The sequence below is a fragment of the Pteropus alecto genome, unplaced genomic scaffold (assembly GCF_000325575.1).
Source record: "Pteropus alecto unplaced genomic scaffold, ASM32557v1 scaffold40, whole genome shotgun sequence".
NCBI classification, from domain to species: Eukaryota; Metazoa; Chordata; class Mammalia; order Chiroptera; family Pteropodidae; genus Pteropus; species Pteropus alecto.
In genome coordinates this window covers 14,454,777-14,468,415 of record NW_006431919.1, presented here as the reverse complement: position 1 = coordinate 14,468,415, position 13,639 = coordinate 14,454,777, and the positions used below count along the sequence as shown (strand labels likewise).

Genomic DNA, 13,639 nt, shown 5'->3' with positions numbered 1-13,639 from the left:
ACATTTCCCATCTTTACAGGTCCCGTGCTCAATGCAGCGGGGGTGGCACACGCGCTGGTCACAAGCTGCGCCTGTCCAGCCCTCTTCACAGCGGCAGACTCCCCCGATGCAGACGCCGTGAGTGCCACAGTCTACTGAGCACACTTCTGGAAGAAAAACAATGATTACAGCTCAACACCACAGCTGGCGACACCCTCCACTGGAGGCCAGATCACGCACATGGCCCGGGTCCCTGGAGCAGGCCCCGAGGCCCAGCAGCTAGGTCATCTTGGGAGGCCTTTCTCTCCACTGGCTGGGTGCTAATCCATTGTTATGCATTTTCTAGAGCAGTGGTTCTCAAAGTGCGTCCCTGGACCAGCGGCATCACTGTCACCTGGGAACTTGTTAGAAATGCAAACTGTTGTGCCTTGGTTGGACCTCCTAAATTAAGAACTCCGGGAGTGGGGCTGAGAAATTTGTTTTAACAAGTCCTCCGGGTGATTTTGATGCTCACTGGCATGTGAGAACCACTGTTGTAGAGCTTGAGACGAGCCCGGTCATCCAGATCAGACAGTGGTCATCCAGTTTGGAGAAGTTACCTGGGAGGTGCCCACTCGAAAAGGTACCTGTGGATCCTGATGCTCTAGCCAGCTGGGATATCTTCCCCTGAGAGTCTGAACTGACCAAAGGCCAGCTGGGGACCCCACAGCTCCATCCCCATGATGACTACAGACCCAGATCAGCGCCTTGGTGGCAATGATGACTGCTGTAACTGTGCTGCATTTACACAGCCTCTTTCTCAAAGGAGCTCAAAGTCTTTTGCGGTTGGGGGGAGACAGACAGACAGATACGCACTCTCTGGCGTTCCTACCTCTCATGCGAGGACAAGCACGTGCCAGACATTCAACCTTACAACAGACTACTGAGGGAGGCGTGGCTCGTCAGCCCAGGGGAGGGGAGACCAGACAGGGAGGGTCGGTGACCCGCTCGAAGTCACACGGCATGGCATTAGCACGCTGGGGCCTCGACCCTTGGGCTCTTCCTCCCTGCATCCTCTGCGCAGTTTGGCCTGGACCCCCAGCATCAGATTTGAAGCCGGAGTCAAGTGGGCTGAGAAGACATCTCAAAATAGCCCATTTTTTTTTTTAACCGACTCTTTTTTCTTTTTGCAATGAAATATTCATTTCTTTCCCATTGTAGGCAACGCTTCGTATACATCCCTTTTCTAATTGCCATGGCAATCTGACAGCTGTCTCACTACCCAGAGGATGGGGGCGGAACGATGAGCGCCTGCCTGGATAGGCACTTGTCAGTGTGAGCGGAACCATTCTCGGGAAGGCTGGGACTGACTTGAACGGCTGAACCGTTCCATTGTAAGGTCACTCGGGAGGTAAGGCACATACTCTTAATTTTAGGAAAATAAAGTGTACAGCACAACTTCATCATTTTCCTGTCACTGGAGTGCTGCAGAGCTTTATAACAGGTCCATGCAGCACCCCGAGGGAGCCTCTTTTCTGTTTTATCGGATGTTCCATTCAGCTTGTCTGGGGCTGAATTGTTCTGTTTTGTTTTCTGGTACCTTAGGGAGTATACATAAGGAAATCTATAATGCAAATGAAAGCGTCCCTGCCGGGCCCCTCATCCATTTGCAGTGATGGACCCAATGAGGCCCGGGAACCTATGCAGTGGTTTTTTGGTTTCTCGAGGATCACAGCCTTCACAGCAGAGACGAAGAACGTACAAGAGGCACCAGAGAACACCTCTTGGCTTACCAACGGAGCAGTCGGGACCCATCCAGTTGGGATCGCAGCTGCAGAGGCCAGTGTCCGGGAGGTAGGTGCCGTGCCCACTGCACTGGTCTGGGCACTGGACCCTTGCCAGCTCACAGTTTAGACCGCCCCAGCCAGGGCTGCAGAGGCATTCTCCGTTGACACAGACTCCATGGCTGGAGCATGTAGGATCCAAGCAATCAACTGAAAAAGATGAAGAAGAAAAGTTTGATTAATCATGGGGGATCGGCCATGAGACACCAGCTAACAGCTGAAGGGACCAGTGGTTCACCAATTCCTGTCCACTTGCAAGCAAATGGAGCAGCCCAGGGAATAGTGAGATGGTCCCTTAGAGAATGAAAGACTTGTTATTTGTCACGACACCAACTCTCGACTCTCAAACTTGAAGAGAAAGTGAGAGGAAAAAGGGGGATTTCTCAAGCAGAATTAGGAGAAATCGCATATAGAAGGGCGCCACTCAACCTTGAGAAGCTTGTCTTTATAAACACAGGCGCTTGGGTGTGCCTTAACTGAACCATATCAGAGCTTCTGAGACTGGCACATGAACACTGGTGATGACGGTGCATGTGGTACTGCCAAACCCAAGTACCCCTCCCTGTCAGAGGGGAACACAGAGAGGCTCATTCTAACTCACTCATGCTTGGCTTCAGAAGGGAAGAAAAGACTAAGAAGAAAACCGATGAAATTCGTAAATGAGTCGCTTTTCTAATTGTTTTACTTAGGCTAAACCTAAAATGAGGTTTTGTATTCTCTGAGCAGACATCTACTGAAGGGTTAGTAAATGTGCCAGATGGAAGAGGTGAAGTTGGGTGGGGAAATGATCTCACAAGGGTAACCTGCCTACGGGGAATGCTGAGTGGACTAAATGCTGAATCCCTGTGGTCATGGCGCTGACCATCCCCCAGACAGTCAGTCGGACTCGCTAATGGTTGGATTCTGGTTGCTGTTGCTCTTGCCCATTTCATGGTCTGATTGTTTGGCCATCTCAATAATCAGAGCGGATATACATCCAGTGGGGGACTTGACGCTTATTATTCTGGAATCAAAGTGAGAAGAGGCGTCAGCTGCAAAGGCTAGTTCCTGAAGACAGGACAGTTTGCATGAGAATGTGACCTCAACTTTGGACATCTTCCATCCAAGGGTTGATTAACGGGGCTGTTCAGAAGAAGACTATCTTCCTCAGGTATTCCCAGGAAATGATACCGTGTATTTAGAGAAGAGAGCACTGGACACTACGGAGTTTAAATGGCACATGGTGGCCTTGCAGTGGGCTCGATGTTGCCTTATGGATCAGAGAAACAGGGGGGTCTCATCACCTTATTAGACTAAGTCATACGTCTCCTCCATTTTAACAGCTTGGGTATCAGGCCTCTTGGCCTAAATTAAGGCATTTGCTTCTGCCATCACGTGAGGGTACAAGCCAACTTGAGACCACTTCAAATTCTTTTCTTGAAGTGTTTTGGATCACACCGATAGTGTAATTCGGTCCCTCGCGTGTATGTGTGCCATCGTGTGGTTCAGATTCTCAGAGAAGATTTTGATTTCTCTCTTTCCCCGATGCCAAGATTGAGACATGCAAGATTTTTGGCTTCTAAACAGTTCGTCGTGACACTGAGATGGTAACCCTTCAGGTTCCAGCTTTGGGTAGTGTAGCGTCTTTTTGTTTTTCTTTATATGAAACAATGATGGGTTTTTAAATTGATGCTACACTGACTCTAAATAATTATCCATGCTCAAAATGATTTCTGCAGGACGTCAGACTTGAGGAATTTGGGTTTATTAGAAACCATAATATTCCATGAATTTTCCAAAGAGCGCCCTTCCCGAGGTAAAAACAAAAATTTTCGATGTTAAAAGATATTTTTCAGGATCCCATTTGGATAGTCTCAGGAAGATATTGTTTATGGAAATCAGTTTAAAACTAGTTGAGCCATGGGAAAACAAAAGCTGCTGTTTTTTGTTTTTTGTTGTTTTTTTTTTTTTAAATCAGGAACAAACTCTCAGAAAGGTGATTTTTGGTGACTTAGTAGTATTCGTTGAAGATGTTCATGATAACGTTACTTGCTCTGGTTATAATCATTTTAATGTTGAATTCATTGTCTTGGGGACTATAACTCCTGACGATCCAAACCTTTCAGATACCTTCAAATATACTCCACTCAGGATGCTGTAGCACACCTGCATGTAAATGAACTGAAAGGTTCAAACGCATAGAAGACGTTTACAAAAAGGTTGTATGATGCCTTTGGTGTCTCATGCCTATCACAGTTAAGGGAATATAGTAGATGTTCAATACACAATGGCCGTAAGAATGAATGACAGACTTTGCTATAAGCATTTGTCGTTAATGGGAAAAATTTCCAGCGTGAGGGACTGACAAGAAAAATAGTACTAATGACTTCTTGCTTTTGGGAAGAAAGCCGTGCAGTTTGCAATTTGCAAAATATGAACTAATTCATTCAGAATCAACCTTTTCTATATTCTTCTAATGAAAGAAAATCCCTGCATTCTAGTTTTTACTCTGTCCCCATTTCTAATACAGCAAAATCTAAATATACGCAAAAAAATATCTCATGTGCTATGTGCCTTAAAAATTACCCTCCATCTATAATTAGCCATTTCAAATGTTTGGTGAGGCGCCAACAGCTAAGAGCTTTCAAAAAACCCCCTCAAAAATGGTATCATCATCTTTTTCTTAGAAAGATGAAATAAAAAGTAATATACAAAAAATAAATAAGTAAAATTGCATTCCCCCTTACCACCCCCGCCCCCCAGATAAATGAGCTTTCTCTTCTTTAATCTGAATTACAGTTTGAAGGAAGGAGGAAAATCCACTGAGATATAATAGCCCAGACCTGGAATGTCATCAAAAGAACCATTTCTTGTATTTAGAAATATGAACTAATCCTTTCTCTGGTCAGTGATACCAGCAAATATGCCCGGCGTGCTTTATTTATAATTACAGCAGCTGATGGAATAACTAAATTCAGACTTTAAGAGGAGTAGTTTCACTATGAATTTTAAATTTGGTTTCAATTTCATAAGATGGTCTTGTGGCCACGTCCTGAGAGTCTTTAGCAAGCAGAAGGGGACTGTGGCATTTTACGAAGCTTTATAAATAGAAACAGTGTTATATTTAAAAGGGGGACAGTGGCCTTTACCAGCGAAGTACCATGTGCCTTACACCACCAGCCCCCTGGCAGCTGAAATCATTAGAACTCATTTAGTCTTGGGCCCTCTATAGGTTTGACAAAAAAGGGTTGTGAATGCAATTTCTATCCCTAAGGATAAAAAAGGAGGTCAAGGAGTTTTACAAACAATATGTACTATAAACCCCTAAAGAACCATGAATTACATTTATGAAGTTAAATGTCATTGAAAAATGACTCAACCATGAAACTGACATGAAAACATGGCTGACTTAAACTAACATGTCCGCTTCTCTCTCATCGCCTTCCACTCCCCCAGACATCATTGAATGAAACCTCGCGAATACATCCTTTCATTTTCTTGTGCGAATTTGTTAATAGTAAAACAATGTTAATGCAGCAAAAATGGAGGATGGCAACTATTGATTTCATTGCCATGGCCATTTCAGGGAAATTGTTTGAACGTTATGACTATGATGAATATCAGAAATAAAAAAAAAGCTAAATGGAAGAAAAGTGCTGATTCAGGCTTTTTGATTCCATTTCCTATTTTGAAAACAGCATATGAATCACCCCAGTTCATTCTTTTTGGGTAGCAGAAATCAATAGATGGGATTTCATCCTTTCATAATGATCCACGTGGCTTCCTTGTTTTGTTGGATGGTTAATTCACTCTGAACATTTAAATAAAACTGGTTGGGAGAAGAAAAAAGTTGAGAAATCACTTGAAATTCCACTCATACAGATATGCACAATCTTTACTGGAGGGAAAAACACTCTAAGACAGGCAATGCCATTGCTCTAGCACTTTCTTCTCACCAAATGATGTATGCAAAAGGTCATTTTAACCTTTCTCGTCATATTATTGGCCTCTCCCGTGTTTTCAGTGAGCGTAGCTTTGCCTCCTGCAATCCATTTATCTTTAAGAACTTTAACCTTTCGAGCAGGGTTATTAAATCAGTACTTCCTCCATCCAAACTCCCGATTTGGTTTTATGATGCAGACGGAGGGAGGCTACCTTTTATAATAGAGGAAAAAAAAATGAAGAGAGAGTCGAGCGAGTGAAGATCTGGGGGTCAGTCTTCTGAGCGCCATTAAGGGCACTACCAGTGATACGTTGAAAAAAATCTTCACAGAATAATGCCATGGAAGCTGACTCTTTGTAGTCATAGTTCTAAAAACGATGAAATGGAAGATTTCACAAGGGGAGCGTGTGTGTGTGTGTGTGTGTGTGTGTGTCTCTAAGGATAAGGCACTGTGGCTACTTTGTGGTGAGGGCTGTGATGATTGGTTATTTTGTATAGAACCCCGGAGACCATAAGTTAATGCGATGGGAGAACAGATCCACCTGCATGTAGGAACTTGACAGCACCTGAGGTCCCTCCTTCTCAGCCTGGCAGTGAGAGGTCGAGAGACAACACTGGCGTAGGGGTCTTTTCTGCAGGGACATATCCCGTCTCCTCTGACTGTACGACTGTAGGTGAGCAGGATGATTTTCCCTCCGTGGTGTCTCTAAGTGACATGGATACCTATAGTCTTTCGAGCTTGACTGCTTCCTACTGGTATTAAATTTTGCTGAAATATCTTCACAGACACGCGTGGGCTTTAGGTTACCAGGGTCAGCAAAATAACAGCTTTGGGGAAGACTGGGAAGGAAAATTAAGGATTCTTGTTTCTTTTTTTTTCTGGATAACTTTCCTATTTTCCAATTCAGAGGACTTTAAATAAAGTAGAAGACGAAGACAGGGGATGGGGAAGGAAGAAAAAAAGAAAAAATGGAAAAGAAGGAGCAGGAAGGGGAGGAGGAAAAATAGAAGGAAAGAGAAGACAGAAAGACAAAGGCAGAGGAAAGAATTTAAGGGGAAAGAGAAAAGGAACTAATTAACGTAAAGAAAAATCACACATTCCTTCCGGAACCATTCCACAGGCCTTCTGTTTTCCACAACTTGAGAAGCCCATCGGAGCCAAGGGGTTTCAAGTTCTCTGTGCGAAACGTTGAAGTTCCGCTTGCAGAGCGATAGGCTTGGGGCCGGGCTCATTAGCAGAGGCCGAGGCCTGCAGACGCCTCCCTCCCGCCTCGCCTCCCGCCGCCCAGCCTGCCCCGCCCTGCGTGGCTCACCTTCCTCGCAGTGCTCGCCTTTGTAGCCGGCGGAGCAGACGCAGGTCCCATCGATGCAAGAGCCGTGGCCCCCGCAGGACGGGTCGATGCACTGATTCATGGGCACGTCGCACTCCGCGCCTTTCCAGCCGCTGTAGCACTGGCATGTCCCTTTAGAGTACTGTCCGTTCCCGCTGCACAGGACGGGGCAGGCGGCTGTAAAACCAGACACAGAGCACCAGGTCATGGAGACCAGCACCTGAAGGGCTGTGTCAGTCTAAGGAGGCAGAGCCTGCCTGCCTGGTGCTTCGGCTTTGCCCGCAATGTTCCAGGCTGGGGACTCTGGCCAGGGAGGTGCAGAGCCATCTTCGAATACATAATAACCGCCATCATCACCACCCCCACCGCCATCCCCACAACAAAAAGGCTACTGGTAGCAGCACCACCACCAATTAAATGCTTATTATGTCCCAGGCATGGCTTCAAATGCTTTCTGTGCAATCTATTACCCAATCACCAGAATTCCTGTATGAGGTAGAGGCTAGTATCATGATCGGATTTTACAGATGAGGCTCAGACTGGTGAAGTTAAGTGGATGAAGTCCCAAAGCTCACAGGGTGGGGGGCCCCGTTGGAAGCCAGGGTGGCCCGGCTCTGACCTGGGCCCTTAACTAAGCTACATGGATTCTCATGCTGCTGTTGTTGGTTTGGGGGATCAGAACCCATTCGGATGTATATTTTCCTCTCAGATGAGTTATCTCCTGTTCCTAACAAGTTTATGTTCACTTACAAGGAAGGGAGATGGGCTATAGTTCTCTATACCTCAGTTTCCTTATCTAGACCGCGAAGAAATAGCTGTGTCTACCTCAAAGTGTCACATGTGTAATAAAGTAGAAGGATTAATTATACTTGGCCTGTTTTAAAAATAATCAGGAAGGGGAGGGCAGGCTGAAGACATGACATCTCTAGCAGTTAGTCTCAGCTGAGACCCTCTTGCATCTATTGATAGGAAGAAGGAAGGCTGAAGATCAGTGGGGACTGTCTGGTAGGAGATTACTAAGTTCGTACCAGTTTGACCTCGCTCGTGCCAATTCCTCCCTCTTAGAGATCATCCGGAGTGGGACCTTAGCGGTTGCCTTCAGGTTCCGGATTTCTCACCTCCCCATCGGTTTGTAAAAGATCTTAAATTTTCCACCTGGCTTCTGCGGTGAGCCTAAAATGAGGACATGGCTCCAGGCTATGGACCAAGCATTCAGGGACTGTCAGAAATGACCACTAGAGATGTTTCACCGACTCCTGGTCCACCCGTACCCTGCAGTGCACAGGCTTCAAGAATCCCACACGTGTCCAGGAGCACGCAACACAAATGGTCGCCCCACCCCATGAAGCGGTCACGCAGCTAATCAGATCACTCCCTACTCAACGGCCCCACTCTCATGTCATGTTTCATTTAGTTTTTACAGCAATTTCTTCTGTGAGTGTCTAATTTCCCAAAGATATAATAAACCGCTCAAGGATGGGCCATGTTTGTCACTGTTGATTGTCTTCCGGTGCTGCATTTGTCATTGTTGACCTGGTTAAGGAAATATTTCTCCCATGTTCCAATATTCGGGGATTCCCAAGTGACGGGGTTATGGGCAAGCACTGAGTGGCCATTTGTGAAAATGTGGACAGAGCAACGTCTGGAGTGGACGACATGTTGCACTCTTCCCGAGAAAGTGCCTGATTTACCTTCGTGGTAAACCGACCCAGAACAAAAGCTTCTCGACAGGTGACCTACGATTGAGGGGCTATTCCTCCACACAACGCCTTATAAAAGGAGAGTTGTGAAAACTCTTGAGGGGAACACACATAATTCCCAGTAGAATTCTGATGCTTATGAATATACCAGAAGAGAAGCATGACTTCCAAAATGAGAACATCAAAGCCACACGTTGAATTTAGATGAATTCTCTCTACACTAGGGAGTACGCTTTCAATTTCCAGGCTGGTGAAGCGGATCTGTAGAGTTGCTATGTATGCTGATTGTCTAAGAGAGGGTAGAAGAAAGGGCTTTGAACCCAGGGTGCCCAAGATTCAAATTAGGGACTGTGCAAACATGAATGAGCATGAGAAATTACGGGCTTGCTCAACGTTTTGCAAGGGCTTTGAAGACAAAGTAAATTCGTTCCATGTTAGTTCCTTAGGAGATTCATGCTAAGCTCTAGGTCACGGATGGCACATGTGTGCACACGAACTACTATTCTCACTTCCTGCACCTCTGCAGGGATCATTAATTGATCGTGGCACCTTGTCTTCCTGACCGAGAAAGAGCCTCAAAGCCTTCAACGCGGTGCCCAGGCTGAGACTTGCTGGCAGGCAGGCTCAGCATTCAAGAGAAAATTCGTTTGCCGTTTCCTATCTAGGTAGCACTGAAGCTATCTCCTGGTGGGAAGACTAGAGTCGGCATCGTTTCTTACCCCACCTCCACCCTCGTGCATAGGCAAACAGAAAGAAATATGGCTACACACATCTAGTGAGATGAACTTCTGAGGGCTGTTTCTGACCTGAGGGACATATATTGGACAAGCCGTCATGGGTGGCAGAGAAAGTTACATTAAATCACCACCAGTGGGTTCTCATTGTGCCCGCCTTCCTCCCCAAAAGTGAAAGAGTATAGACAGCGAGGAGCAAATAATCGTCGCCTTTATTAATTGATATAATACAATTAGAATTATTTTCTTTATTCATATTGAAACTGTTTCTCTCCTGCATAAAGTCCAAGTGGTAAAAAAAAAAAAAAAAAAAAGAATTGTCTAGAAGGTAAGAATGGATTTTATTTAAAATTGGGTGCCTGGGAAATCAAATTTAAAATGTGACCTATTTAAATTACTCAGGGAAAAAAAAATGGAGATGGAGAATAGTCAGGTCAGAGAGTTCTTCACATTCTAAATGCAGCCTTCCTTCAGGATGTTTGCTGTATGCTCACCGGGAGTGTGGTAAAAATGCAAAACACTGTCATGTTCTCTGGAAAGTAGGGCACTTGTTGGCTTGGCTGATGTCACCTTAAAAAGCAGGAGGCAGGTTAAAGAGGAGCAAAGCTCGCCAGTAATGCATTTGTCATCAGGGCAGAGAGCCAATGCCAGATGGGCGCCCTCCGGTGGTTGCTGGGCTGACCTGCATGGAGAGCCCCTTCTTTGGGTCACAGTCATTCTCAGACAACACAACCCAGAGGATCACAGGACGTAAGGCTCAGCCTAGACCTCATCTGGGGGGCTGGGTGTGAAGTGGAGACCTCCTGTACTAATAACTCTTCTCCTATTTTTACTATCATTAAATTTCTATGAGTTTTTAAATTACAGGTTACAGGACAAATGATTCTGACTTCTCACTCCGCTCAGAAATAGTATGGACTAGGAGTGGAATGAGTAAGGGTTTGGGTGCCATAGAGAACTGGGTACGAAACCTAGCCCATCACTTACCAGCTATGGGGTTTGGGCAAGATTACTTACTGTTCTGAGACACCATCTCCCCTTTAAACAATTGTCTCTCAGTGTTGATCAGAGTATTACTAACTGTGATCTTGGATTCAAGGACTCAAAATAATAACTGATACGCCTGGTTTGCAATTAATGAATGTTCTCTCATGAAATTTTAAATCGAGTCTCCCGACTGACTTCAAGGGTTAGTAAAATTAAAACTGTAGTAATTCTCAAATGTGGATATACTCACACCACCGCCAGCATCACCACCACCACCACACATGCCGCCACTGAAGAGTGTCAGATGACACTGAATGGAAAGAGCTCGTCTTTCTCTCCCTTCAGTCTTCTCTGGCTGTGGGTGGAGGTGGTTCTGGAATCCCAAGTGGAGTGTTTTATGTCCCTCTCTCTCTCTCTCCTCTTCCTAAGGCTTAGAGGAGCAGAACGTTGTGCATTCGAGCTTGTGCTTTAAATTAATTAAAATGTTTGTACAAAGTGACTATTCCTGTTTTACTCAATCTAGAAAATGGAAGCTCTATGACTCCTGTAGAAGAAAAATAAATTACCGTTGCCACTAACGACTGACAAGTGAACAGGCTGATGACAAAAAATGACACAATGTAGATTCACCTAAATGGTGTAAAACTCATTTGAATGATCAAGCTAGAGTTTTTCCTCCTCCCAAAGATCTCGGGAAGGGATGAGATGAATTATCAGTGTTATTTACTCGGCAGGAAATAACGGGACAAGTCACTTGTGTCTTCAGTTTTAAGTAAGGCAAATGCATCTACTTGGAGCTTGTAGTAGAGATAATACCTGAAGGAAAGGTAGAGATGGTTGAAGAGGCTTAATCATACAGGTAGAGGGAAATGCCTTCATCTTGACAAGTCATTTGTGGGCCGGGCTAGATGAATGAACAGGGGGAATTGCAAATAATGTGTATTTTAAAAATAATTTGAAGTCTGATTGAAAATCCCTTTGGAAAAGAGACATGAGACTATTTGAACCTAATACTCCAGATAAATTGTCAAAATATCACTAACAATGGGTTGCCTCACATCCCAGTTAGTCAATAAATATTACTGAATAATCCGATGTGTGTTAGTAGCTGGGTTAGGGAAAAATGGTGAAGCAATGAAGATGTCGCCTTTCTTCTGAAGCAGTTGAGGAGGTAACATTTGAGTCATGGAGGTGACGCAAAGTTCAGTGCCCTGGAAACCCAAACTGGTGTCCTGTTGTCTTTCCAGACTGTGCACTTAGCCTGGTGCTGAGCAAAGCCATGTTAATAGAGGTGAGTTTCACTTCTTGCTAGGTCTCTGCAGTTGGCAATTCATTTTGTAGACAATAAAGTTTGACATCTACTGCCCATGGTGCTCAGAAATAAATTCCATACACATTAAAGATCAAAATAGAAAGAAAACTCTATAAAACTATTAGAAAAAATATTGAAGACTTGGCTATTGTAAATTGTGCTGCCATGAATATTGGAGAATTTACAATAGCCAAGATATAGAAGCAACCTAAGTGCCCATCAACAGATGACTGGATAAAGAAATTATGGTTCATATATGCAGTGGAATATTACTCAGCCATTAAAAAATGAAATCCTACCATTTGCAACGACATGGATGGACCTAGAGGTTATTATGCTGAGTGAAGTAAGTCAGACAGAGAAAGATAAATACCCTATGATTTCACTTATATGCAGAATCTAAGGAACAAAAAGAACAAACTCATCAAAAACAGACTCACAAATATAGTGAACAATTTGGTGACGGACAGAGGGGAGGGGGTTTGGGGGACTGGGAAAAGGGGGTGATAGTTGGTCACAGGGATGAGGAGCATGGCCGAGAGAATGCAGTTATCATTAATACGATGGCTAGGTGGAGGAACTATATAGATGTGTAACCAATGTATTGTATATTTGAAACTAATTTAAATAAATTAATTTAAAAAATATTAAAGACTAATTTTATTTTCTTGGTTGGGGGATATGTAAGGAAGATATAGATTCTAGAAACCAAGAAGGAAAAGAAGAAAGATCGGATGTGATTATATGAAATTTAGATCTATACAACAAAGAATACAAAAAATTAAGGGACGAAAACACCAGGAAGAAATATTTTTTGACATGTTTTACAGAATAAAGCTCAATACCTGAAATACACAAAGACTCTTACTAATCAATAAAAAGAGACAAAACGAATGAAAACCTAGGCAGCGGACAGACAAATGTAAATATAGAAAGCCAACAGAAGTATAAAGAGACACTCCATTTCATTAGGAGTAAGTACAGATAAAAAACAATAGGAGAGAATCCTTGTTTATCAGATTGGGAAAAAAAACCAACATGTAAAAAATTGATAAGCCTAATGCTGTGCTGTCTAAGGGGGAATGTGCTCTGTCCAACACAGCTGGTGGGGACGTAACTTGTCACTGTCACTATCTGGACAGCTCCTTGGCTCACTGTGCCCAGCCAAGAAGCCTGTTGACCTCGGTACCTCATTTTTCCCACCGTATTAAATGGGCAGAGCGATAAGGGACTCCCCGTGTAGGAGGAGTGACGACGGTAGAGAGCAGAGCCAAGGAACGATAACGAAAGTACAGAGGCAAAGATGATCGGCCTTTCTGATCACGATCGTCACCTGTGACCTGAACAGCCCCCCGCCTTCCTGCCTGGAACACTCAGACACTCGAGAGTCTACACTAACTCTAGTTGGCTTGATGGGGGCAAGACCGAGCAGAGCCCCTGAGACAAGAGGACACCAAAGGACACTCCTGACAGACAGGGCAGAGTCTCTGGCCCAGAGGCCAAAGTTCTGATGCACCAAGTTCCTCACTTCCGTTTTGTCAAACGGCACATTAATAAGCGAGAAAGCGATTCAGGAAAGAATTTCCAGAAGGACAAAAAACTCATCAGGTGTGTCAGATCTCTGACATGCAGGAGCCATGTGGGGAAAGAAGCGCACGCTGACTTAAGCACGAAAGTATAGATGCTTTAATTAATCCGGGGTGAATTTAATTGCTTTAGTTAAGTGGAAATCGGGTTAAAAATGATGCAGAGCATGCTGGGGTGTGTTAAAAACATGACATATGAGTTGGATGAATCGATAAATTAAAAGTGCACAGATGTTTTAATTAAACCCAGGGAAGTTAACGAAGA

General features: G+C 44.3%; 1 protein-coding gene across 1 annotated transcript in view; it reads right to left on the bottom strand.

The window, feature by feature from the left end:
- The window catches only part of TENM2 (teneurin transmembrane protein 2), an 845,679-nt gene that overhangs the window by 123,033 nt on the left and 709,007 nt on the right, over positions 1-13,639 (bottom strand). The window contains exons 10-12 of the mRNA XM_025042998.1: positions 7,038-7,232; positions 1,752-1,952; positions 1-146 (exon numbers count right to left, since the gene is read on the bottom strand). Coding sequence (XP_024898766.1) covers positions 1-146; positions 1,752-1,952; positions 7,038-7,232 — 542 coding nt within the window. The remainder of the gene's footprint in view (positions 147-1,751; positions 1,953-7,037; positions 7,233-13,639) is intronic.